The sequence below is a fragment of the Oncorhynchus kisutch genome, linkage group LG20 (assembly GCF_002021735.2).
Source record: "Oncorhynchus kisutch isolate 150728-3 linkage group LG20, Okis_V2, whole genome shotgun sequence".
Taxonomy (NCBI): domain Eukaryota; kingdom Metazoa; phylum Chordata; class Actinopteri; order Salmoniformes; family Salmonidae; genus Oncorhynchus; species Oncorhynchus kisutch.
Window position 1 is genome coordinate 34,947,699 of NC_034193.2, and position 27,170 is coordinate 34,974,868.

The following is a 27,170-nucleotide window of genomic DNA, read 5'->3' on the forward strand; positions in this document are numbered from 1 at the left end:
TGGCTTCACAGGAATACATTTATTTAAAAAACGATGAAAATAAACAGAAATATCTACTACGCAACAAACATAAGAGGATAAAAAACAGAAGATTAACAACTGAAAGACTAATTAATGAGCACCCTAAGGAAATGTCATTGATTACAATATTAACAAATGTATGCAACATCCAACCCTAACAAGACGGACAAGCCAGCACAGGTGTAACACATTCTGACTAAAGAGGTGATACCAATCGGTTCGCCCTACGTGCTGTGGTGGAAATTCTACCCATAATCAATAATGAGAGGCTAAATTAATAATCAATCAAGGTTTTACTTCTATTAAAACAAGGAGGCTTGCTTCTGGGTTATATACTATCTCAGGATAGGTGCAACTTCAGAGATGACGTACAATGGTTCCAAACACCAACCCCACACATCCTGTGCCACACCTTGGGCCCCAAATACAATCTCCCCCTAGGAGGAGGTGACCGGCGCACAGACACTGTGGAGACAAGTGATTGGTTCCCATTACTCACGCCATCCCTTCACATGGTTTGCATTAAACACACAGTTCACATATGGAAACAATTTTTCCTTCAGATCTCCTTTGCCTTACTCTCTGCTGATATTCTGCATAGCAACAGGGACATGTGATCGATGCTCATATTCTGCCTAGCAACAGGGACATGTGATCGATGCTGATATTCTGCATAGCAACAGGGACATGTGATCGATGCTGATATTCTGCATAGCAACAGGGACATGTGATCGATAAGCCTGACATCTCCCATCTCTGGACCCAAAGTGACTGAGGCCCATTTGATGGGGGAAGGAGACATTCAAATAACAAGAGGTCAATAGTTCATATCAGCATATTCTGCAGGTAATACATCTTAACTATGTTACTATGTTACTTAGCTAATTCTGATTTCTCCACCAGAATATTTCCCCAAAAACAGGCTCCAAAACAATAGCTATGTTACTGGTGTGCAGGATATAACCTTTACTCTGTGGAGGATCAAGAGGAACCAGTCAGTTTCTATCATATTCTTGGCTGAGTGTCCGAACATCATGGGTTCATTCTACACACCCAGAACAGTTAGAATCTCCTGACCCCTCATGTCTCAGCCTCCAGTATTTATGCTGCAGTAGTTTATGTTTCGGGGGGCTAGGGTCAGTTTGTTATATCTGGAGTATTTCTCCTGTCTTATCCGGTGTCCTGTGTGAATTTAAGCATGCTCTCTCTAATTCTCTTTCTTTTGCTCTCTCAGAGGACCTGAGCCCTAGGACCATGCCTCAGGACTACCTGGCATGATGACTCCTTGCTGTCCCCAGTCCACCTGGCCGTGCTGCTGCTCCAGTTTCAACTGTTCTGCCTGTGGCTATGGAACCTTGACCTGTTCACCGGACATGCTACCTGTCCCAAACCTGCTGTTTTCAACTCTCTAGAGACAGCAGGAGCGGTAGAGATACTCTCAATGATCGGTGATGAAAAGCCAACTGACATTTACTCCTGAGGTGCTGACCTGTTGCACCCTCGACAACTATTGTAATTATTATTTGACCATGCTGGTCATTTATGAACATTTGAACATCTTGGCCATGTTCTGTTATAATCTCCACCCAGCCCAGCCAGAAGAGGACTGGCCACCCTTTATAGCCTGGTTTCTCTCTAGATTTCTTCCAAGGCTTTGGCCTTTCTAGGGAGTTTTTCCTAGTTACCGTGCTTCTACGCCTGTATTGCTTGCTGTTTCGGGTTTTAGGCTGGGTTTCTGTACAGCACTTCGCTATGTAAGAAGGGCTACATAAATAAAATTTGATTTGAGTTAGAACAGGCCTATATCAACACACTTTTCTATGTTATAGGAGTTAGGTTCTTTACCAATCTCAAGCCCAATGCCTCGGCTTAAAGAATGAGATTTTACTACACAAGCATTAGTAAGGTTTAACAGAAAATTCCCTCACAGTGCTAACGAGCTATACGGGCTAAAGTCCAACCTCAAAACATGAATGGAAAAACCAAAGCCTGTAACACCTTCCCCCTTAAGACAACAAATATATCCTATATTTTTGTTGGATAAGTTCTCATCACCAACAGAAAACAACATCCATTTCATATTAATATCAACTAAAATGCTTCACCTTCACCAATATAAACATGGTGTCTACTGGCTGTCAACAACTAAAAAACAAGAAAAAACACATTTCTAAATAATAATATACAATCATATTAGTTCTCTCCTTTTTCTTTCTAGAATCCTAAAACTAGAAAGTTCGGGTTAAAATATGAACATGATGTCGACTGGCTGTCAACAATTAAAACAAATGTAAAAAATGTTTTCCCCCACTAGCTTCTAGAACCAAACAACACTCATCTCCAATACGGAAAAATGTGCAGTCAAAATAAACTGTGATCCATGGTAACGCACTGGCTAAACGCAAAACACAAACATTTAGAGTGCCCACCCGTGAGACAATCAGCAAGTTTTCTTTAAAACGAACATGTCTGATTTCAAGAGGAAACTCGGGCAATATCCGTAGTAATTTTCCACCTCACTGCGGAGCCTCGCTCTCTTTTCAGGGTTCACTTGATAGGCATGTTGTTGGATCGGGGACCAGTCCCCAATGTCATCCTCTAGTACATTTGGGTTGGCACATCTGAGAATGAACCCTGATATTCTAAAAGCAAGGCAACAATGTCAATATAATTGTACCCAAAAATGGTCAGCTGGTTGCATAAATAATTATGATAATTAAGATTACTAAATGTTACATGAATTGTAAATAAAAAATATCAAAACCAAATGTACATTAATATGTATTGGCAATAATTCACTTAATACAAAAACCTGCAACAATCATATTACTTGAATTTTTTAAACAAGCTCATTATAAACAGCACAAACACCAGAAACGCTGTTGTTTTGACAAGTAGCACTAAATCACTGAAATCGATTAGGGGGGAAAGTAGGTTGTACGTTGAAACTAACACAGCTAAAAAACACATGGAAATGGGAGATATCTTTTACCTCACTGGTTACAGGACAACCTGCAGAAGACAGTCAGCTACAGTTTGGAGTGATGCATTTAAATGTAGGGGTCGCTAAACAAACACTTATTTTTCATCACTCAACGATATCATGTTGAAATCAATTGCGTGAAAGTGGGGAGATATGGTTGCACATCCTGTTAAAACTAACAGCTCAAAAACCACACGGAATCTAGGAGTAATGTGTACATCCCTGGTTAGAGGACAATTTGTATAAAGCAGATCACTACATTTTGAAGTGTTGCATTTTGATTCTAGTGGGTAACCAACATGGTAAGTGTTACACAGCTCTTTTTGTGTCAGTCACTTTTTGTTAAATCACATAAATAGTACTCGTTCAAATCAGAGCCTGGATTTTCCCCCTGAGCCTAATATCCATATCAGGCTGAAATCAATAGAACACGGGGCAAACGATTAGGCATCTAGATTGTGACATAATTAAAACATACAATGTTAAAGCATTCTACATCATGAAACAACTCCTTCATGTATGTATTTTCTGATGTTTGATCAGAGATCTTTTATCAGAGTATCTCCTCTCACATTGAGCACAGCTATGAGGTTTCTCTCCCGTGTGTGTTCTCTGGTGTACAATAAGACGGCTAGATGTAACAAAACTCTTCTCACATTGATCACAGCTATAAGGTTTCTCTCCTGTGTGTGTTCTCTGGTGTACAATAAGACTGCTAGATGAAGTAAAACTCTTCCCACATTGATCACAGCTATAAGGTTTCTCTCCTGTGTGTGTTCTCTGGTGGGATACCAGGTTGCTTGACTGAGTAAAACTCTTCCCACATTGAGTACAGCTATAAGATTTCTCTCCTGTGTGTTTTCTCTGATGTGATAACAGGCTGCATAAGTGAGTAAAACACTTCCCACATTGAGTACAGCTATAAGGTTTCTCTCCTGTGTGTGTTCTCTGGTGTACAATCCGATGGCTAGATGTAGTAAAACTCTTCCCACATTGATCACAGCAATAAGGTTTATCTCCTGTGTGTGTTCTCTGGTGTGATAACAGGGTGCTTGACTGAGTAAAACTCTTCCCACATTGAGTACAGCTATAAGATTTCTCCCCTGTGTGTTTTCTCTGATGTGATAACAGGTTGCTGGACTGAGTAAAACTCTTCCCACATTGAGAACAGCTGTACGGTTTCTCCCCTGTATGTGTTCTCTGGTGTATAATCAGATAGCTAGATAGAGTAAAACTCTTCCCACATTGATCACAGCTGTAAGGTTTCTCTCCAGTGTGAATTCTCATGTGTACTTTTAGTGATTTTAATCTTAAGTAACTCTTCCCACAATCAAAACAGTGGTGAGATTTCTCGCCAGTGTGAATTCTCAGGTGTACTTTTAGTGAATTTGATCTTGAGAAACTTTTCCCGCAGTCAGAGCAGCAGTATGGTTTCTCTCCTGTGTGTCCTCGTTGATGTATTTTAAGATCTGATGAAGATTTGCAACGTTTCCCACAGTCAGAGCAGCAAATAGATTTCTTCCTAGCGGGTCTCTGCTGGTGTTTCTTGAGGTGTTCTGATGTGGAGAGACTCTGCTCTGCCTCGTCAGCATCATGTTGTTGTTGAGGCTCCCCAGAGGATCCATGATAGTCCCGTCTCTCTCCTGTGTGAACAACAAGTCAGACAGGTGGTTTAAGGCCCACAACAGCAGAAATCCACTGTAAAAGGTGATGCCAACAGCGTAGCCATGATGTTGTACAAACAATTGACGTCTGTAATGAATGTTAAAATTATTTGACAATTGTCTTAAGACTGTCAAGTCAGAAACTACAGTAAAATGTTGTCTTGTTTTCACATCAGTAGTAACATCGATTATTGTAGGCTAGAAATAAGTTATTCATGTTGTTGAAACCCTAAGCAGTGTGCCAGAAGACGTTTGGTCTCCAATATAGGCCCCTTTCTGTGTTTGCTAAAATTGGCACACGAGGGCGATGCACAAACATGTTCAATTTGGTTTAAATAATGCAAAAACATAGTGTTGGTGAAGAAAGTAAAAGTGCAATATGTGCCATGTAAAAAAGATAACATTTCAGTTCCTTGCTCAGAACATGAGAACATATGAAAGCTGGTGGTTCCTTTTAACATGAGTCTTCAATATTGCCAGGTAAGAAGTTTTAGGTTGTAGTTATTATAGAACTATTTCTCTCTATACCATTTGGATTTCATATAGCTTTGACTATTGGATGTTCTAATAGGTACTTTGGTATTGCCCGCCTAATCTTGGGAGTTGATAGGCTTGAAGTCATAAACAACGCAATGCTTGAAGCATTGCGAAGAGCTGCCTGCAAACACAGTAAAGTGCTGTTTGAATGAATGCTTACGAGCCTAATGCTGCCTACCACCGCTCAAGTCAGACTGCTCTATCATAGACTTAATTAGAATAACACACAGAAACAAGAGCCGTAGGTCATTAATATGGTCAAATACGGAAACTATAATTTCGAAAACAAGACGTTTATTCTTTCTGTGATATACGAACTGTTCCGTATTTTCTCTAACAGGTGTCTTTGTTTGGAAGAAATGGTCTTCACACAGTTCGCAACGAGCCAGCTGGCCCAAACTGCTGCATATACCCCGACTCTGTTAAACAGAACGCAAGGGAAGTGACACAATTTACCTAGTTAAAATAAATTAATGTTAGCAGGCAATATTACCTAAATATGCAGGATTAAAAATATATATTTGTGTATTGATTTTAAGAAAGGCGTTGATGTTAATGGTTAGGTAGGTACACATTGGTCAACGACTGTGCTTTTTTTGCAAATGCGCTTGTTAAATCACCCATTTGGTGAAGTAGGCTGTGATTCAATGATAAATTAACAGGCAACGCATTGATTATATGCAGAGCAGGACAAGCTAGATAAACTAGTAATATCATCAACCATGTGTAGTTAACTAGTGATTATGTTCAGATTGATTGTTTTTTATAAGATACGCTTAATGCTAGCACCTTACCTTGGCTCCTTGCTGCACTCACATAACAGGTATTCAGCCTACCACCAGTCTCCTCATGGAGTGCAATGTAAACGGCCATTTCGATTAATCTGTCGCCCTCTACTCTACACATTATGAGCTAAGTATCTCTGTGTTGAAACAGACTAACGAGATCCTACTGTATATCAAGCATACAATAACACATTATAAACATCAATTTGTTAAGGATGTTGGATCCAACATGGAGCACGGCATAACTGTCTTTACCAGAGTAATGAATGAAGAAGCACTTTGGTTGTTGTTGCATGTTGTGATGTTTGTCATGTGACTGTCATTCAGAAAATGATTTACTGGATCTGCTGATGATAGTTGAACATGTGACTGTAACTAAACAGCTACAGTATTAAGAATTGTGTAAATATTGAAGAACTGCGTTAATGACAGTATCCATTTGGGTGTTGTGAATCAACTTAAGGTGACTCTCAGATTTAGCAAACTCTGAAATGATTGAGTATTTCTGTGCCCATGAAAACGGTTTTCCCAGCGGAACATAAGGAGACACTAAATGTTACGTAGTTAGAGAGCATTTCAGAGATCTGAATACAAATAAACTGTCTGACAGCAAGATCCAGTATTTAAGTTTAATGTTATGACTATAACTACTGTTCCCTGAAGGAGGGAAACTCGGTACAACATACTATTAAATCTACAAGTTATGACTATAACTACTGTTCCCTGAAGGATGGAAACTAGGTACAACATACTATTAAATCCACGCCTCGCTGGAAGCCCCGCCTTCCACAGGTGATGAGCGTGAGGCTCGGATTTATTCCTTAAATTTAATACCACTCTTCACCGACCCAGGAAGTGGTGGGGCCAATCAGGTGTTGTAACTCGTTCATAACTGACACGAAGATCAGTAGAAATGGTAAGATACTCCAAATGGAGAATGGAAAAAGTTTGCAGACTTTACCAAGGAGCATAACGTCAGAATTTAGGAAGGCCAGCAGCAGGTCGGCTGGTTATTTCCTTCTGGATATATTGATCTCTGGCTTCCTCAAGTAATTTGTGTTAATTATTTAATCAAACGCTTGAAGTATCAGTTCAGTTCAAGATCCGCACAAACAGTTGAATTGATTGAGCACATACAGTTGATTTGATTCAACACATAGTTGAGTTGATTAAACACATGGGATGCGTCTATATGAAAAATCACACGTAATAACATATCAACCAATCAATTGGTAGAAAGAAAATACTATTTTTGTTATCTGGGACAGTCCTAGAACATACAACATACATGCATTCAGACCCCTTCCCCTTTTACACATTTTGTAACGTTACAGCCTTACTCTAAAATGGATTACATTTTTTTTAAATGATCAATCTTCAGACAATTCCTCATAATGACATCACAATATCCCAAAATGTGAGAAAAAAAAGTTGAGAAATGCTTGTATACCAGTGGTTCTATCGATGTTGGTAATGCCAGTAGACTACAGTAGGTTGTATCTCTCTAGGTCAAGCCAGTAGACTACAGTAGATTGTATCCAAGTATTTATCTCTCTAGGTCATGCCAGTAGGCTATAGTAGGTTGCAACTCTCTAGGTCATGCCAGTAAGTTGTAACTCTCTCGGTCATGCCAGTAGGTTATATCTCTCTAGGTCATGCCAGCAGGCTACAGTAGGTTGTAACTCTCTAGCTCGTGCCAGTAGACACCAGTAGGTTGCCAGGCTAGGGTAGGTTGTATTTCTCTAGGTCATGCCAGTAGGTTGCAGTAGGTTGTATCTCTCTAGGTCACGCCAGTAGGTTACAGTAGGTTGTATCTCTCTAGGTCATGCCAGTAGGCTAAAGTAGGTTGTAACTCTCTAGGTCATGCCAGTAGACTCCAGTAGGTTGCCAGGCTAGGGTAGGTTGTATTTCTCTAGGTCATGCCAGTAGGTTACAGTAGGTTGTATCTCTCTAGGTCATGCCAGTAGGCTACAGTAGGTTGTAACTCTCTAGGTCATGCCAGTAGACACCAGTAGGTTGCCAGGCTAGGGTAGGTTGTATTTCTCTAGGTCATGCCAGTAGGTTACAGTAGGTTGTATCTCTCTAGGTAATGCCAGTAGGTTACAGTAGGTTGTATCTCTCTAGGTCATGCCAGTAGACTCCAGTAGGTTGCCAGGCTAGGGTAGGTTGTATTTCTCTAGGTCATGCCAGTAGTTTACAGTAGGTTGTATCTCTCTCGGTCATGCCAGTAGGTTGTATCTCTCTAGGTCATGCCAGTAGGTTACAGTAGGTTGTATCCAAGTGGTTTTATTTCTCTAGGTCATGCCAGTAGACTCCAGTAGGTTGCCAGGCTAGGGTAGGTTGTATCTCTCTCGTCATGCCAGTAGGTTACAGTAGGTTGTATCTGTCTAGGTCATGCCAGTAGGTTACAGTAGGTTGTATCCAAGTGGTTTTATTTCTCTAGGTCATACCAGTAGGCTACAGTAGGTTGTAACTCTCTAGGTCATGCCAGTAGACTCCAGTAGGTTGCCAGGCTAGGTTAGGTTGTATCTCCCTAGGTCATGCCAGTAGGTTGTATCTCTCTCGTCATGCCAGTAGGTTACAGTAGGTTGTATCTCTCTCGTCATGCCAGTAGGTTACAGTAGGTTGTATCTCTCTAGGTCATGCCAGTAGGTTACAGTAGGTTTTATCCAAGTGGTTTTATTTCTCTAGGTCATGTAAGTAGGCTACAGTAGGTTGTAACTCTCTAGGTCATGCCAGTAAGTTCTAACTCCCTCGGTCATGCCAGTAGGTTACATCTCTAGGTCATGCCAGTAGGTTGTATATTCTAGGTCGTGCCAGTAGGTTACTGTAGGTTGTATCTCTCTAGGTCATGCCAGTAGGTTGTATCTCTCTAGGTCATGCCAGTAGGCTAAAGTAGGTTGCAACTCTCTAGGTCATGCCAGTAAGTTGTAACTCTCTCGGTCATGCCAGTAGGTTATATCTCTCTAGGTCATGCCAGCAGGCTACAGTAGGTTGTAACTCTCTAGGTCATGCCAGTATTCCACAGTAGGTTGTAACTCTCTAGGTCATACCGGTAGGTTACAGTAGGTTGTAACTCTCTAGGTCATGCCAGTACGCTACAGTAGGTTGTATCTCTCTAGGTCATGCCAGTAGGTTGTATATTCTAGGTCATGCCAGTAGGTTACAGTAGGTTGTATCTCTCTAGGTCATGCCAGTAGGTTGTATCTCTCTCGGTCATGCCAGTAGGTTACAGTAGGTTGTATCTCTCTAGGTCATGCCAGTAGGTTACAGTAGGTTGTATCCAAGTGGTTTTATTTCTCTAGGTCATGCCAGTAGGCTACAGTAGGTTGCCAGGCTAGGGTAGGCTGTATCTCCCTAGGTCATGCCAGTAGGTTGTATCTCTCTCGTCATGCCAGTAGGTTACACTAGATTGTATCTCTCTAGGTCATGCCAGTAGACTCCAGTAGGTTGCCAGGCCAGGGTAGGTTGTATCTCTCTAGGTCATGCCAGTAGGTTACAGTAGGTTGTATCTCTCTAGGTCATGCCAGTAGGCTACAGTAGGTTGCATCTCTCTAGGTCATGCCAGTAGGTTGTATATTCTAGGTCGTGCCAGTAGGTTACAGTAGGTTGTATCTCTCTAGGTCATGCCAGTAGGTTACAGTAGGTTGCCAGGCTAGGGTAGGTTGTATCTCTCTAGGTCATGCCAGTAGGTTGTATCTCTCTCGTCATGCCAGTAGGTTACAGTAGGTTGAATCTCTCTAGGTTATGCCAGTAGGTTGTATCTCTCTCGGGCACGCCAGTAGGTTACAGTAGGTTGTATCTCTCTAGGTCATGCCAGTAGGTTGTATATTCTAGGTCGTGCCAGTAGGTTACAGTAGGTTGTATCTCTCTAGGTCATGCTAGTAGGTTACAGTAGGTTGCCAGGCTAGGGTAGGTTGTATCTCTCTAGGTCATGCCAGTAGGTTGTATCTCTCGTCATGCCAGTAGGTTGTATCTCTCTAGGTTATGCCAGTAGGTTGTATCTCTCTCGGGCATGCCAGTAGGTTACAGTAGGTTGTATCTCTTTAGGTCATGCCAGTAGGTTGTATATTCTAGGTTGTGCCAGTAGATTACAGTAGGTGGTATCTTTCTAGGTCATGCCAGTAGGTTGTATCTCTCTCGTCATGCCAGTAGGTTACAGTAGGTTGTCTCTCTCTAGGTCATGCCAGTAGGTTACAGTAGGTTGTATCTCTCTACGTCATGCCAATAGGTTACAGTAGGTTTTATCCAAGTGGTTTTATTTCTCTAGGTCATGCCAGTAGGCTACAGTAGGTTGTAACTCTCTAGGTCATGCCAGTAGACTCCAGTAGGTTGCCAGGTTAGGGTAGGTTGTATTTCTCTAGGTCATGCCAGTAGGTTACAGTAGGTTGTATCTCTCTAGGTCACGCCAGTAGGTTACAGTAGGTTGTATCTCTCTAGGTCATGCCAGTAGGCTACAGTAGGTTGTATCTCTCTAGGTCATGCAAGTAGGTTACAGTAGGTTGTATCTCTCTAGGTCATGCAAGTAGGTTACAGTAGGTTTTATCTCTAGGTCATGCCAGTAGCCTACAGTAGGTTGTATCTCTCTAGGTCATGCCAGTAGGCTCCAGTAGGTTGTACCTCTCTAGGTCATGCCAGTAGGTTACAGTAGGTTGTATCTTTCTAGGTCATGCCAGTAGGCTACGGTAGGTTGTATCTCTCTAGGTCATGCCAGTAGGTTACAGTGGGTTGTATCTCTCTAGGTCATGCCAGTAGGTTGTATCTCTCTCGTCATGCCAGTAGGTTACATCTCTCTAGGCCATGCCAGTAGGTTACAGTAGGTTTTATCCAAGTGGTTTTATTTCTCTAGGTCATGTAAGTAGGTTACAGTAGGTTGTATCTCTCTAGGTCATGCCAGTAGGTTACAGTAGGTTGTATCTCTCTAGGTCATGCCAGTAGGTTACAGTAGGTTTTATCCAAGTGGTTTTATTTCTCTAGGTCATGTAAGTAGGTTACAGTAGGTTGTATCTCTCTAGGTCATGCCAGTAGCCTACAGTAGGTTGTATCTCTCTAGGTCATGCCAGTAGGCTACAGTAGGTTGTAACTCTCTAGGTCATGCCAGTAGACTCCAGTAGGTTGCCAGGCTAGGGTAGGCTGTATCTCCCTAGGTCATGCCAGTAGGTTGTATCTCTCTCGTCATGCCAGTAGGTTACACTAGATTGTATCTCTCTAGGTCATGCCAGTAGACTCCAGTAGGTTGCCAGGCCAGGGTAGGTTGTATCTCTCTAGGTCATGCCAGTAGGTTACAGTAGGTTGTATCTCTCTAGGTCATGCCAGTAGGTTACAGTAGGTTGTATCTCTCTAGGTCATGCCAGTAGGCTACAGTAGGTTGCATCTCTCTAGGTCATGTCAGTAGGTTGTATATTCTAGGTCGTGCCAGTAGGTTACAGTAGGTTGTATCTCTCTAGGTCATGCCAGTAGGTTACAGTAGGTTGCCAGGCTAGGGTAGGTTGTATCTCTCTAGGTCATGCCAGTAGGTTGTATCTCTCTCGTCATGCCAGTAGGTTACAGTAGGTTGAATCTCTCTAGGTTATGCCAGTAGGTTGTATCTCTCTCGGGCACGCCAGTAGGTTACAGTAGGTTGTATCTCTCTAGGTCATGCCAGTAGGTTGTATATTCTAGGTCGTGCCAGTAGGTTACAGTAGGTTGTATCTCTCTAGGTCATGCTAGTAGGTTACAGTAGGTTGCCAGGCTAGGGTAGGTTGTATCTCTCTAGGTCATGCCAGTAGGTTGTATCTCTCGTCATGCCAGTAGGTTGTATCTCTCGTCATGCCAGTAGGTTGTATCTCTCTAGGTTATGCCAGTAGGTTGTATCTCTCTCGGGCATGCCAGTAGGTTACAGTAGGTTGTATCTCTCTAGGTCATGCCAGTAGGTTGTATATTCTAGGTTGTGCCAGTAGATTACAGTAGGTGGTATCTCTCTAGGTCATGCCAGTAGGTTACAGTAGGTTGCCAGGCTAGGGTAGGTTGTATCTTTCTAGGTCATGCCAGTAGGTTGTATCTCTCTCGTCATGCCAGTAGGTTACAGTAGGTTGTCTCTCTCTAGGTCATGCCAGTAGGTTACAGTAGGTTGTATCTCTCTACGTCATGCCAATAGGTTACAGTAGGTTTTATCCAAGTGGTTTTATTTCTCTAGGTCATGCCAGTAGACTCCAGTAGGTTGCCAGGCTAGGGTAGGTTGTATTTCTCTAGGTCATGCCAGTAGGTTACAGTAGGTTGTATCTCTCTAGGTCATGCCAGTAGGCTACAGTAGGTTGTAACTCTCTAGGTCATGCCAGTAGACTCCAGTAGGTTGCCAGGTTAGGGTAGGTTGTATTTCTCTAGGTCATGCCAGTAGGTTACAGTAGGTTGTATCTCTCTAGGTCACGCCAGTAGGTTACAGTAGGTTGTATCTCTCTAGGTCATGCCAGTAGGCTACAGTAGGTTGTATCTCTCTAGGTCATGCAAGTAGGTTACAGTAGGTTGTATCTCTCTAGGTCATGCAAGTAGGTTACAGTAGGTTTTATCTCTAGGTCATGCCAGTAGCCTACAGTAGGTTGTATCTCTCTAGGTCATGCCAGTAGGCTCCAGTAGGTTGTACCTCTCTAGGTCATGCCAGTAGGTTACAGTAGGTTGTATCTTTCTAGGTCATGCCAGTAGGCTACGGTAGGTTGTATCTCTCTAGGTCATGCCAGTAGGTTACAGTGGGTTGTATCTCTCTAGGTCATGCCAGTAGGTTGTATCTCTCTCGTCATGCCAGTAGGTTACAGTAGGTTTTATCCAAGTGGTTTTATTTCTCTAGGTCATGTAAGTAGGTTACAGTAGGTTGTATCTCTCTAGGTCATGCCAGTAGGTTACAGTAGGTTGTATCTCTCTAGGTCATGCCAGTAGGTTACAGTAGGTTTTATCCAAGTGGTTTTATTTCTCTAGGTCATGTAAGTAGGTTACAGTAGGTTGTATCTCTCTAGGTCATGCCAGTAGCCTACAGTAGGTTGTATCTCTCTAGGTCATGCCAGTAGGCTACAGTAGGTTGTAACTCTCTAGGTCATGCCAGTAGACTCCAGTAGGTTGCCAGGCTAGGGTAGGCTGTATCTCCCTAGGTCATGCCAGTAGGTTGTATCTCTCTCGTCATGCCAGTAGGTTACACTAGATTGTATCTCTCTAGGTCATGCCAGTAGACTCCAGTAGGTTGCCAGGCCAGGGTAGGTTGTATCTCTCTAGGTCATGCCAGTAGGTTACAGTAGGTTGTATCTCTCTAGGTCATGCCAGTAGGTTACAGTAGGTTGTATCTCTCTAGGTCATGCCAGTAGGCTACAGTAGGTTGCATCTCTCTAGGTCATGTCAGTAGGTTGTATATTCTAGGTCGTGCCAGTAGGTTACAGTAGGTTGTATCTCTCTAGGTCATGCCAGTAGGTTACAGTAGGTTGCCAGGCTAGGGTAGGTTGTATCTCTCTAGGTCATGCCAGTAGGTTGTATCTCTCTCGTCATGCCAGTAGGTTACAGTAGGTTGAATCTCTCTAGGTTATGCCAGTAGGTTGTATCTCTCTCGGGCACGCCAGTAGGTTACAGTAGGTTGTATCTCTCTAGGTCATGCCAGTAGGTTGTATATTCTAGGTCGTGCCAGTAGGTTACAGTAGGTTGTATCTCTCTAGGTCATGCTAGTAGGTTACAGTAGGTTGCCAGGCTAGGGTAGGTTGTATCTCTCTAGGTCATGCCAGTAGGTTGTATCTCTCGTCATGCCAGTAGGTTGTATCTCTCTAGGTTATGCCAGTAGGTTGTATCTCTCTCGGGCATGCCAGTAGGTTACAGTAGGTTGCATCTCTCTAGGTCATGCCAGTAGGTTGTATATTCTAGGTTGTGCCAGTAGATTACAGTAGGTGGTATCTCTCTAGGTCATGCCAGTAGGTTACAGTAGGTTGCCAGGCTAGGGTAGGTTGTATCTTTCTAGGTCATGCCAGTAGGTTGTATCTCTCTCGTCATGCCAGTAGGTTACAGTAGGTTGTCTCTCTCTAGGTCATGCCAGTAGGTTACAGTAGGTTGTATCTCTCTACGTCATGCCAATAGGTTACAGTAGGTTTTATCCAAGTGGTTTTATTTCTCTAGGTCATGCCAGTAGACTCCAGTAGGTTGCCAGGCTAGGGTAGGTTGTATTTCTCTAGGTCATGCCAGTAGGTTACAGTAGGTTGTATCTCTCTAGGTCATGCCAGTAGGCTACAGTAGGTTGTAACTCTCTAGGTCATGCCAGTAGACTCCAGTAGGTTGCCAGGTTAGGGTAGGTTGTATTTCTCTAGGTCATGCCAGTAGGTTACAGTAGGTTGTATCTCTCTAGGTCACGCCAGTAGGTTACAGTAGGTTGTATCTCTCTAGGTCATGCCAGTAGGCTACAGTAGGTTGTATCTCTCTAGGTCATGCAAGTAGGTTACAGTAGGTTGTATCTCTCTAGGTCATGCAAGTAGGTTACAGTAGGTTTTATCTCTAGGTCATGCCAGTAGCCTACAGTAGGTTGTATCTCTCTAGGTCATGCCAGTAGGCTCCAGTAGGTTGTACCTCTCTAGGTCATGCCAGTAGGTTACAGTAGGTTGTATCTTTCTAGGTCATGCCAGTAGGCTACGGTAGGTTGTATCTCTCTAGGTCATGCCAGTAGGTTACAGTGGGTTGTATCTCTCTAGGTCATGCCAGTAGGTTGTATCTCTCTCGTCATGCCAGTAGGTTACATCTCTCTAGGCCATGCCAGTAGGTTACAGTAGGTTTTATCCAAGTGGTTTTATTTCTCTAGGTCATGTAAGTAGGTTACAGTAGGTTGTATCTCTCTAGGTCATGCCAGTAGGTTACAGTAGGTTGTATCTCTCTAGGTCATGCCAGTAGGTTACAGTAGGTTTTATCCAAGTGGTTTTATTTCTCTAGGTCATGTAAGTAGGTTACAGTAGGTTGTATCTCTCTAGGTCATGCCAGTAGCCTACAGTAGGTTGTATCTCTCTAGGTCATGCCAGTAGGCTCCAGTAGGTTGTAACTCTCTAGGTCATGCCAGTAGGTTACAGTAGGTTGTATCTTTCTAGGTCATGCCAGTAGGCTATGGTAGAATGTAACTTTCTAAGTCATGCCAGTAGACTACAGTAGGTTGTATCTCTCTAGGTCATGCCAGTAGGTTACAGTAGGTTGTATCTCTCTAGGTCATGCAAGTAGGTTACAGTAGGTTGTATCTCTAGGTCATGCCAGTAGCCTACAGTAGGTTGTATCTCTCTAGGTCATGCCAGTAGGCTCCAGTAGGTTGTAACTCTCTAGGTCATGCCAGTATTCCACAGTAGGTTGTAACTCTCTAGGTCATACCGGTAGGTTACAGTAGGTTGTAACTCTCTAGGTCATGCCAGTACGCTACAGTAGGTTGTATCTCTCTAGGTCATGCCAGTATGTTGTATATTCTAGGTCATGCCAGCAGGTTACAGTAGGTTGTATCTCTCTAGGTCATGACAGTAGATTGTATCTCTCTCGGTCACGCCAGTAGGTTACAGTAGGTTGTATCTCTCTAGGTCATGCCAGTAGGTTACAGTAGGTTGCCAGGCTAGGGTAGGTTGTATTTCTCTAGGTCATGCAAGTAGGTTACAGTAGGTTTTATCTCTAGGTCATGCCAGTAGCCTACAGTAGGTTGTATCTCTCTAGGTCATGTCAGTAGGCTCCAGTAGGTTGTAACTCTCTAGGTCATGCCAGTAGGTTACAGTAGGTTGTATCTTTCTAGGTCATGCCAGTAGGCTACGGTAGGTTGTATCTCTCTAGGTCATGCCAGTAGGTTACAGTAGGTTGTATCTCTCTAGGTCATGCCTGTAGGTTACAGTAGGTTGTATCTCTCTAGGTCATGCCAGTAGGCTATAGTAGGTTGCAACTCTCTAGGTCATGCCAGTAAGTTGTAACTCTCTTGGTCATGCCAGTATTCCACAGTAGGTTGTAACTCTCTAGGTCATGCCAGTACGCTACAGTAGGTTGTATCTCTCTAGGTCTTGCCAGTATGTTGTATATTCTAGGTCATGCCAGTAGGTTACGGTAGGTTGTATCTCTCTAGGTCATGCCAGTAGGTTACAGTAGGTTGTATCCAAGTGGTTTTATTTCTCTAGGTCATGCCAGTAGGCTACAGTAGGTTGTAACTCTCTAGGTCATGCCAGTAGAGTCCAGTAGGTGGTAACTCTCTAGGTCATGCCAGTAGACTCCAGTAGGTTGCCAGGCCAGGTTGTATCTCTCTAGGTCATGCCAGTAGGTTACAGTAGGTTGTATCTCTCTAGGTCATGCCAGTAGGCTACAGTAGGTTGTATCTCTCTAGGCCATGCCAGTACGCTACAGTAGGTTGTATCTCTCTAGGTCATGCCAGTAGGTTGTATATTCTAGGTCGTGCCAGTAGGTTACAGTAGGTTGTATCTCTCTAGGTCATGCCAGTAGGTTACAGTAGGTTGCCAGGCTAGGGTAGGTTGTATCTCTCTAGGTCATGCCAGTAGGTTGTATCTCTCTCGTCATACCAGTAGGTTGTATATTCTAGGTCGTGCCAGTAGGTTGTATCTCTCTCGGGCATGCCAGTAGGTTGTATCTCTCTAGGTCATGCCAGTAGGTTGTATATTCTAGGTCGTGCCAGTAGGTTACAGTAGGTGGTATCTCTCTAGGTCATGCCAGTAGGTTACAGTAGGTTGCCAGGCTAGGGTAGGTTGTATCTTTCTAGGTCATGCCAGTAGGTTGTATCTCTCTCGTCATGCCAGTAGGTTACAGTAGGTTGTCTCTCTCTAGGTCATGCCAGTAGGTTACAGTAGGTTGTATCTCTCTACGTCATGCCAATAGGTTACAGTAGGTTTTATCCAAGTGGTTTTATTTCTCTAGGTCATGCCAGTAGGCTACAGTAGGTTGTAACTCTCTAGGTCATGCCAGTAGACTCCAGTAGGTTGCCAGGCTAGGGTAGGTTGTATTTCTCTAGGTCATGCAAGTAGGTTACAGTAGGTTTTATCTCTAGGTCATGCCAGTAGCCTACAGTAGGTTGTATTTCTCTAGGTCATGCAAGTAGGTTACAGTAGGTTGTATCTCTAGGTCATGCCAGTAGCCTACAGTAGGTTGTATTTCTCTAGGTCATGCCAGTAGACTCCAGTAGGTTGTAACTCTCTAGGTCATGCCAGTAGGTTACAGTAGGTTGTATCTTTCTAGGTCATGCCAGTAGGCTACAGTAGATTGTAACTCTCTAGGTCATGCCAGTAGGTTACATCTCTCTAGGTCATGCCAGCAGGCTACAGTAGGTTGTAACTCTCTAGGTCATGCCAGTATTCCACAGTAGGTTGTAACTCTCTAGGTCATGCCAGTAGGTTACAGTAGGTTGTAACTCTCTAGGTCATGCCAGTACGCTATAGTAGGTTGTATCTCTCTAGGTCATGCCAGTAGGTTGTATATTCTAGGTCATGCCAGCAGGTTACAGTAGGTTGTATCTCTCTAGGTCATGCCAGTAGGTTGTATCTCTCTCGGTCATGCCAGTAGGTTACAGTAGGTTGACAGGCTAGGGTAGGTTGTATCTCTCTAGGTCACGCCATTAGGTTGTATATTCTAGGTCATGCCAGTAGGTTACAGTAGGTTGTATCTCTCTAGGTCATGCCAGTAGGTTGTATCTCTCTCGGTCATGCCAGTAGGTTACAGTAGGTTGTATCTCTCTAGGTCATGCAAGTAGGTTACAGTAGGTTGTATCTCTCTAGGTCATGCCAGTAGGTTACAGCAGGTTGTATCTCTCTAGGTCATGCCAGTAGGTTACAGTAGGTTGTATCTCTCTAGGTCATGCCTGTAGGTTGTATATTCTAGGTCGTGCCAGTAGGTTACAGTAGGTTGTATCTCTCTAGGTCATGCCAGTAGGTTACAGTAGGTTGCCAGGCTAGGGTAGGTTGTATCTCTCTAGGTCATGCCAGTAGGTTGTATCTCTCTCGTCATGCCAGTAGGTTACAGTAGGTTCTCTCTCTCTTGGTCATGCCAGTAGGCTATAGTAGGTTGCAACTCTCTAGGTCATGCCAGTAGGCTATAGTAGGTTTTAACTCTCTCGGTCATGCCAGTAGGTTATATCTATCTAGGTCATGCCAGCAGGCTACAGTAGGTTGTAACTCTCTAGGTCATGCCAGTATTCCACAGTAGGTTGTAACTCTCTAGGTCATGCCAGTAGGTTACAGTAGGTTGTAACTCTCTAGGTCATGCCAGTACACTACAGTAGGTTGTATCTCTCTAGGTCATGCCAGTAGGTTGTATATTCTAGGTCATGCCAGTAGGTTACAGTAGGTTGTTCCTCTCTAGGTCATGCCAGTAGGTTGTATCTCTCTCGGTCATGCCAGTAGGTTACAGTAGGTTGTATCCAAGTGGTTTTATTTCTCTAGGTCATGCCAGTAGGCTACAGTAGGTTGTAACTCTCTAGGTCATGCCAGTAGGTTGTATCTCTCTAGGTCATGCCAGTAGGTTACAGTAGGTTGTATCCAAGTGGTTTTATTTCTCTAGGTCATGCCAGTAGACTCCAGTAGGTTGCCAGGCTAGGGTAGGCTGTATCTCCCTAGGTCATGCCAGTAGGTTGTATATTCTAGGTCATGCCAGTAGGTTACAGTAGGTTGTATCTCTCTAGGTCATGCCAGTAGGTTGTATATTCTAGGTCATGGCAGTAGGTTACACTAGGTTGTATCTCTCTAGGTCATGCCAGTAGGCTACAGTAGGTGGTAACTCTCTAGGTCATGCCAGTAGACTCCAGTAGGTTGCCAGGCCAGGGTAGGTTGTATCTCTCTAGGTCATGCCAATAGGTTACAGTAGGTTGTATCTCTCTAGGTCATGCCAGTAGGTTACAGTAGGTTGTATCTCTCTAGGTCATGCCAGTAGGTTGTATCTCTCTTGGTCATGCCAGTAGGTTACAGTAGGTTGTATCTCTCTAGGTCATGCCAGTAGGTTACAGTAGGTTTTATCCAAGTGGTTTTATTTCTCTAGGTCATGCCAGTAGGCTACAGTAGATTGTAACTCTCTAGGTCATGCAAGTAGACTCCAGTAGGTTGCCAGGCTAGGGTAGGTTGTATCTCTCTAGGTCATGCCAGTAGGTTACAGTAGGTTGTATCTCTCTAGGTCATGCCAGAAGGTTACAGTAGGTTGTATCTCTCTAGGCCATGCCAGTAGGCTAGGGTAGGTTGTATCTCTCTAGGTCATGCCAGTAGGCTACAGTAGGTTGTATCTCTAGGTCATGCCATTAGGCTACAGTAGGTTGTAACTCTCTAGGTCATGCCAGTAGGTTACAGTAGGTTGTATCTCTAGGTCATGCCATTAGGCTACAGTAGGTTGTAACTCTCTAGGTCATGCCAGTAGGTTACAGTAGCTTGTATCTCTCTAGGTCATGGCAGTAGGTCACAGTAGGTTGTATCTATCTAGCTCATGCCAGTAGGCTACAGTAGGTTGTCTCTCTCTCGGTCATGCCAGTAGTTTACAGTAGTTTGTATCCAAGTGGTTGTATCTCTCTAGGTCATGCCAGTAGGCTACAGTAGGTTGTATCTCTCTAGGTCATGCCACTGGGTTACAGTAGGTTGTATCTCTCTAGGTCATGCCACTGGGTTACAGTAGGTTGTATCACTCTAGGTCATGCCACTGGGTTACAGTAGGTTGTATCTTTCTAGAGGTCATGCCAGTAGGTTACAGTAGGTTGTATCTCTAGGTCATGCCATTAGGCTACAGTAGGTTGTAACTCTCTAGGGCATGCCAGTAGGTTACAGGAGGTTGTAACTCTCTAGGTCATGCCAGTAGGTTACAGTAGGTTGTAACTCTCTAGGTCATGCCAGTAGGTTATATATTCTAGGTCATGCCAGTAGGTTGTAACTCTCTAGGTCATGCCAGTAGACTCCAGTAGGTTGCCAGGCTAGGGTAGGTTGTATCTCTCTAGGTCATGCCAGTAGGTTACAGTAGCTTGTATCTCTCTAGGTCATGGCAGTAGGTCACAGTAGGTTGTATCTATCTAGCTCATGCCAGTAGGCTACAGTAGGTTGTATCTCTCTCGGTCATGCAAGTAGGTTACAGTAGTTTGTATCCAAGTGGTTGTATCTCTCTAGGTCATGCCAGTAGGCTACAGTAGGTTGTAAATCTCTAGGCCATGCCAGTAGGCTACAGTAGGTTTTATCTCTTTAGGTCATGTCAGTGGGTTACATTAGGTTGTATCTCTCTAGGTCATGTCAGTGGGTTACAGTAGGTTGTATCTCTCTAGGTCAAGCCAGTGGGTTACAGTAGGTTGTATCTCTCTAGGTCATGCCAGTGGGTTACAGTAGGTTGTATCTCTAGGTCATGCCAATAGGCTACAGTAGGTTGTAACTCTCTAGGCCATGCCAGTAGGTTACAGTAGGTTGTATCTCTCTAGGTCATGCCAGTAGGTTGTATCTCTCTCGGCCATGCCAGTAGGTTACAGTAGGTTGTATCTCTCTAGGTCATGCCAGTAGGTTACAGTAGGATTTATCCAAGTGGTTTTATTTCTCTAGGTCATGCCAGTAGGCTACAGTAGGTTGTAACTCTCTAGGTCATGCCAGTAGACTCCAGTAGGTTGCCAGGCTAGGGTAGGTTGTATCTCTCTAGGTCATGCCAGTAGGTTACAGTAGGTTGTATCTCTCTAGGTCATGCCAGTAGGTTACAGTAGGTTGTATCTCTCTAGGCCATGCCAGTAGGCTAGGGTAGGTTGTATCTCTCTAGGTCATGCCAGAAGGTTACAGTAGGTTGTATCTCTAGGTCATGCCATTAGGCTACAGTAGGTTGTAACTCTCTAGGTCATGCCAGTAGGTTACAGTAGGTTGTATCTCTAGGTCATGCCATTAGGCTACAGTAGGTTGTAACTCTCTAGGTCATGCCAGTAGGTTACAGTAGCTTGTATCTGTCTAGGTCATGGCAGTAGGTCACAGTAGGTTGTATCTATCTAGCTCATGCCAGTAGGCTACAGTAGGTTGTATCTCTCTCGGTCATGCCAGTAGGTTACAGTAGTTTGTATCCAAGTGGTTGTATCTCTCTAGGTCATGCCAGTAGGCTACAGTAGATTGTATCTCTCTAGGTCATGTCAGTGGGTTACAGTAGGTTGTATCTCTCTAGGTCATGCCACTGGGTTACAGTAGGTTGTATCTCTCTAGGTCATGCCACTGGGTTACAGTAGGTTGTATCTCTAGGTCATGCCATTAGGCTACAGTAGGTTGTAACTCTCTAGGTCATGCCAGTAGGTTACAGTAGCTTGTATCTCTCTAGGTCATGCCAGTAGGTTACAGTAGGTTGTATCTCTCTAGGTCATGTCAGTGGGTTACAGTAGGTTGTATCTCTCTAGGTCATGCCAGTGGGTTACAGTAGGTTGTATCTCTAGGTCATGCCATTAGGCTACAGTAGGTTGTAACTCTCTATGTCATGCCAATAGGTTGTATATTCTAGGTCATGCCAGTAGGTTGTAACTCTCTAGGTCATGCCAGTAGACTCCAGTAGGTTGCCAGGCTAGGGTAGGTTGTATCTCTCCAGGTCATGCCAGTAGGTTACAGTAGGTTGTATCTCTCTAGGTCATGCCAGTAGGTTACAGTAGGTTGTATCTCTCTAGGTCAAGCCAGTAGGTTACAGTAGGTTTTATTTCTCTAGGTCATGTAAGTAGGCTACAGTAAGTTGTAAATCTCTCGGTCATGCCAGTAAGTTGTAACTCTCTCGGTCATGCCAGTAGGTTACAGTAGGTTGTATCTCTCTAGGTCATGCCAGTAGGTTGTATATTCTAGGTCATGCCAGTAGGTTGCAGTAGGTTGTATCTCTCTAGGTCATGCCAGTAGGTTGTATATTCTAGGTCATGCCAGTAGGTTACAGTAGGTTGTATCTCTCTAGGTCATGCCAGTAGGTTGTATCTCTCTCGGTCATGCCAGTAGGTTACAGTAGGTTGTATCTCTCTAGGTCATGCCAGTAGGTTACAGTAGGTTGTATCTCTCTAGGTCATGCCAGTAGGTTACAGTAGGTTGTATCTCTCTAGGCCATGCCAGTAGGCTAGGGTAGGTTGTATCTCTCTAGGTCATGCCAGAAGGTTGTATCTCTCTCGGTCATGCCAGTAGGTTACAGTAGGTTGTATCTCTCTAGGTCATGCCAGTAGGTTGTATCTCTCTCGGGCATGCCAGTAGGTTACAGTAGGTTGTATCTCTCTAGGTCATGCCAGAAGGTTGTATCTCTCTCGGTCATGCCAGTAGGTTACAGTAGGTTGTATCTCTCTAGGCCATGCCAGAAGGTTGTATCTCTCTCGGTCATGCCAGTAGGTTACAGTAGGTTGTATCTCTCTAGGCCATGCCAGTAGGCTAGGGTAGGTTGTATCTCTCTAGGTCATGCCAGAAGGTTGTATCTCTCTCGGTCATGCCAGTAGGTTACAGTAGGTTGTATCTCTCTATGTCATGCCAATAGGTTGTATATTCTAGGTCATGCCAGTAGGTTGTAACTCTCTAGGTCATGCCAGTAGACTCCAGTAGGTTGCCAGGCTAGGGTAGGTTGTATCTCTCCAGGTCATGCCAGTAGGTTACAGTAGGTTGTATCTCTCTAGGTCATGCCAGTAGGTTACAGTAGGTTGTATCTCTCTAGGTCAAGCCAGTAGGTTACAGTAGGTTTTATTTCTCTAGGTCATGTAAGTAGGCTACAGTAAGTTGTAAATCTCTCGGTCATGCCAGTAAGTTGTAACTCTCTCGGTCATGCCAGTAGGTTACAGTAGGTTGTATCTCTCTAGGTCATGCCAGTAGGTTGTATATTCTAGGTCATGCCAGTAGGTTGCAGTAGGTTGTATCTCTCTAGGTCATGCCAGTAGGTTGTATATTCTAGGTCATGCCAGTAGGTTACAGTAGGTTGTATCTCTCTAGGTCATGCCAGTAGGTTGTATCTCTCTCGGTCATGCCAGTAGGTTACAGTAGGTTGTATCTCTCTAGGTCATGCCAGTAGGTTACAGTAGGTTGTATCTCTCTAGGTCATGCCAGTAGGTTACAGTAGGTTGTATCTCTCTAGGCCATGCCAGTAGGCTAGGGTAGGTTGTATCTCTCTAGGTCATGCCAGAAGGTTGTATCTCTCTCGGTCATGCCAGTAGGTTACAGTAGGTTGTATCTCTCTAGGTCATGCCAGTAGGTTACAGTAGGTTGTATCTCTCTAGGCCATGCCAGTAGGCTAGGGTAGGTTGTATCTTTCTAGGTCATGCCATTAGGCTACAGTAGGTTGTAACTCTCTAGGTCATGCCAGTAGGTTAGGGTAGGTTGTATCTCTCTAGGCCATGCCAGTAGGCTAGGGTAGGTTGTATCTCTCTAGGTCATGCCATTAGGCTACAGTAGGTTGTAAATCTCTAGGCCATGCCAGTAGGTTACAGTAGGTTGTATCTCTCTAGGTCATGCCAGTAGGTTGTATCTCTCTCGGTCATGCCAGTAGGTTACTGTAGGTTGTATCTCTCTAGGTCATGCCAGTAGGCTACAGTAGGTTGTATATCTCTCGGTCATGCCAGTAGGTTACAGTAGGTTGTATCTCTAGGTCATGCCATTAGGCTACAGTAGGTTGTAACTCTCTAGGTCATGCCAATAGGTTGTATATTCTAGGTCATGCCAGTAGGTTGTAACTCTCTAGGTCATGTCAGTGGGTTACAGTAGGTTGTATCTCTCTAGGTCATGTCAGTGGGTTACAGTAGGTTGTATCTCTCTAGGTCATGCCAGTGGGTTACAGTAGGTTGTATCTCTCTAGGTCATGCCAGTGGGTTACAGTAGGTTGTATCTCTCTAGAGGTCATGCCAGTAGGTTGTATATCTCTCGGTCATGCCAGTAGGTTACAGTAGGTTGTATCTCTAGGTCATGCCATTAGGCTACAGTAGGTTGTAACTCTCTATGTCATGCCAATAGGTTGTATATTCTAGGTCATGCCAGTAGGTTGTAACTCTCTAGGTCATGCCAGTAGGTTACAGTAGGTTGTATCTCTCTAGGTCATGCCAGTAGGTTACAGTAGGTTGTATCTATCTAGCTCATGCCAGTAGGTTACAGTAGGTTGTATCTCTCTGGGTCATGGCAGTAGGTCACAGTAGGTTGTATCTATCTAGCTCATGCCAGTAGGTTACAGTAGGTTGTATCTCTCTCGGTCATGCCAGTAGGTTACATTAGGAAGTATCTCTCTAGGTCATGCCAGTAGGCTACATTAGGTTGTAACTCTCTAGGTCATGCCAGTAGACTCCAGTAGATTGCCAGGCTAGGGTAGGTTGTATCTCTCTAGGTCATGCCAGTAGGTTACAGTAGGTTGTATCTCTCTAGGTCATGCCAGTAGACTCCAGTAGGTTGCCAGGCTAGGGTACGTTGGATCTCTCTAGGTCATGAAATTAGACTACAGTAGGTTGTATCCAAGTGGTTTTATTTATCTCGGTCATTCCAGTAGGGTACAGTAGGTTGTATCTCTCTAGGCCATGCCAGTACGCTACAGTAGGTTTATCTCTCTAGGTCATGACAGTAGGTTGTATCTTCTAGGTCATGCCAGTTAGTTACAGTAGGTTGTATCTCTCTAGGTCATGCCAGTAGGTTACAATAGGTTGTATCTCTAGGTCATGCCAGTAGGCTACAGTAGGTTGCAACTCTCTAGGTCATGCCAGTAGACTCCAGTAGGTTGCCAGGCTAGGGTAGGTTGTATCTCTCTCGGTCATGCCAGTAGGCAACAGTAGGTTGTATCCAAGTGGAAACGATCATCAACCCAATGTGGAAAGTGTCGAATTTGGTCGACAACAAAATTAATGTCTTATTTGCTACGTTAAGTTTACTTGATCCAACAGAAGTTTCGTAATGATTAAGTTATTATGTGGACACGTAACATGCTGACAACTTTGATAAAAACACAATAGGAGTTGTCTCCAGATCGATATGCATATTCATGCTAGTAGCTTAGCATCTCTCTCCATTGAATACAGGCGGTTGAAGTCAACAACCCCCATAGAATATAAACAATAGATTACAATAATAAGAAGAAGTATCCACCAATCCAAAGAAAGGATAGGCGGGAGCGAGACAACCCGCAGTGCCACTTTGTGGACAACGACTCCCCTTGTTTGGGCAAAGAGACATCTTGTCAGTATATACATAATTTTTGGTGTAGCCAACCCAACTCTCACATGGCACTATTAGGGGGCACGATGTCTCAGCCTCCAATATTTATGCTGCAGTAGTTTATGTGTCGGGGGGCTAGGGTCAGTTGGTTATATCTGGAGTACTTCTCCTGTCCTATTCGGTGTCCTGTGTGAATCTAAGTGTGCGTTCTCTAATTCTCTCCTTCTCTCTTTCTTTCTCTCTCTCGGAGGACCATGCCCCAGGACTACCTGACATGATGACTCCTTGCTGTCCCCAGTCCACCTGGCCGTGCTGCTGCTCCAGTTTCAACTGTTCTGCCATGCTGGTCATTTATGAACATTTGAACATCTTGGCCATGTTCTGTTATAATCTCCACCGGCACAGCCAGAAGAGGACTGGCCACCCCACATAGCCTGGTTCCTCTCTACGTTTCTTCCTAGGTTTTAGGCTTTCTAGGGAGTTTTTCCTAGCCACCGTGCTTCTACACCTGCATTGCTTGCTGTTTGGGGTTTTAGGCTGGGTTTCTGTACAGCACTTTGAGATATCAGCTGATGTACGAAGGGCTATATAAATAAATTTGTTTGATGTTAAGTAAATCATCACTACATGAAAATCACTACATGCCGTGCCCCCCAGTCTATGGTCAGCAGATAGACCCTTCTCAAATATATATGTTAAGTCACTTTTTGGAAACGGAACGGAGAAAACAAGGGGTAGCTTGTTCTCTACGTTGATTCTAGACATATCAGTCATCATCCTAGGGCCCCCTGTTGAAGAGGTATTGAATATCCAAAGTTAAAAACACATTTAAGGCGGTACTTACTAGTGTTAATCCTATCTCCTATTTCCTCCTCTTCGACTTCATCTTTCAATGTGACAGTCATCTCCCCCTCATCTTTCACTCCAAAACATGTATCCTCTTTCTCCTCTTCTTTTACTGTAACATCCTCCTCTTTCACTCTGAATGCGTCTTCCTCTTCTTTAACTGAAACGTCTTTCTCTTCTTCTTTCACTGTAACAGCCTCAACCTCTACTTCTTGTTTTACTGTCACATCCTCCTCTTTCAGGACAATGTTCAGCCCCAGAGCTTCTTCCTCCGTCCAGCAGACCCCCTCTTCTTTAACAGGAGGCGAGCAGTTTAGTGAACTCATGTTCGGGGATGTTAGCTAGCTAGCATTAGCAACTAGGCTAGTGCTAACTTAACCAGCCAGCTACTATAGCTGACTAATACAAAATAATGTAATATTAAATTAAATAGGTTAACAAGTAGATACGACAAAAGTGTGTCTAAAACACAGTAGCTAATATAGACCGAAATCGAATAAATAGCTTGGATCTTTCGGCTACGTTGGCTAGCAAGCTACCGAGGTGGTTGACGAGCTGTTTCTGAAGAACCGTCCACTAGATTATACGTCACGCCTGAAAGACGCACATCGCGGTCTGCTGACTGGAGGGGAAACGCACTTGAGGATCATATTTTATTTTCAGACAAAGATGATTTTAAATGGATTTAATTAAATAATACTATTATACTGAGACATACAAATACCTGAATGTGTTTATTGATTAGTGCAAATAAAATAAAAAGTTTTACTACAGAATATTTAAGCCAGTACTAAATCTAAATAAGTAGCTAGCTAATGTTGGTCTATTCTGCTCCTATTCTGTAACAATACATCATGTAGATGTAAATAATGAACAGACTAGGTCTATACTGCTCCTACATGGTGTAACAATACATCATGTAGATGTATATAATGAACAGACTTGGTCTATACTGCTCCTACATGGTGTAACAATACATCATGTAGATGTTTATAATGAACAGACTTGGTCTATACTGCTCCTACATGGTATAACAATACATCATGTAGATGTATATAATGAACAGGCTAGGTCTATACTGCTCCCACATGGTGTAACAATACATCATGTAGATGTATATAATGAACAGACTTGGTCTATACTGCTCCTACATGGTGTAACAATACATCATGTTGATGTATATAATGAACAGACTTGGTCTATACTGCTCCTACATGGTGTAACAACACAATGCATTCAGAAAGCATTCAGACCCCTTCACGTTTTCCAC

At 43.6% G+C, this 27,170-nt stretch overlaps 1 protein-coding gene across 1 annotated transcript; it reads right to left on the minus strand.

Annotated features, from left to right (window-relative positions):
* LOC109884405 (zinc finger protein 501-like) lies at positions 1-26,508 on the minus strand. The gene is made up of 2 exons (XM_031798749.1): positions 25,899-26,508; positions 1-4,647 (listed from the first exon to the last, which is right to left on the minus strand). The coding sequence occupies exons 1-2, from the start codon at positions 26,224-26,226 to the stop codon at positions 3,518-3,520; spliced, it is 1,458 nt and encodes a 485-aa protein (XP_031654609.1). The 5' UTR covers positions 26,227-26,508; the 3' UTR covers positions 1-3,517.
* Positions 26,509-27,170: the final 662 nt, after the last annotated feature.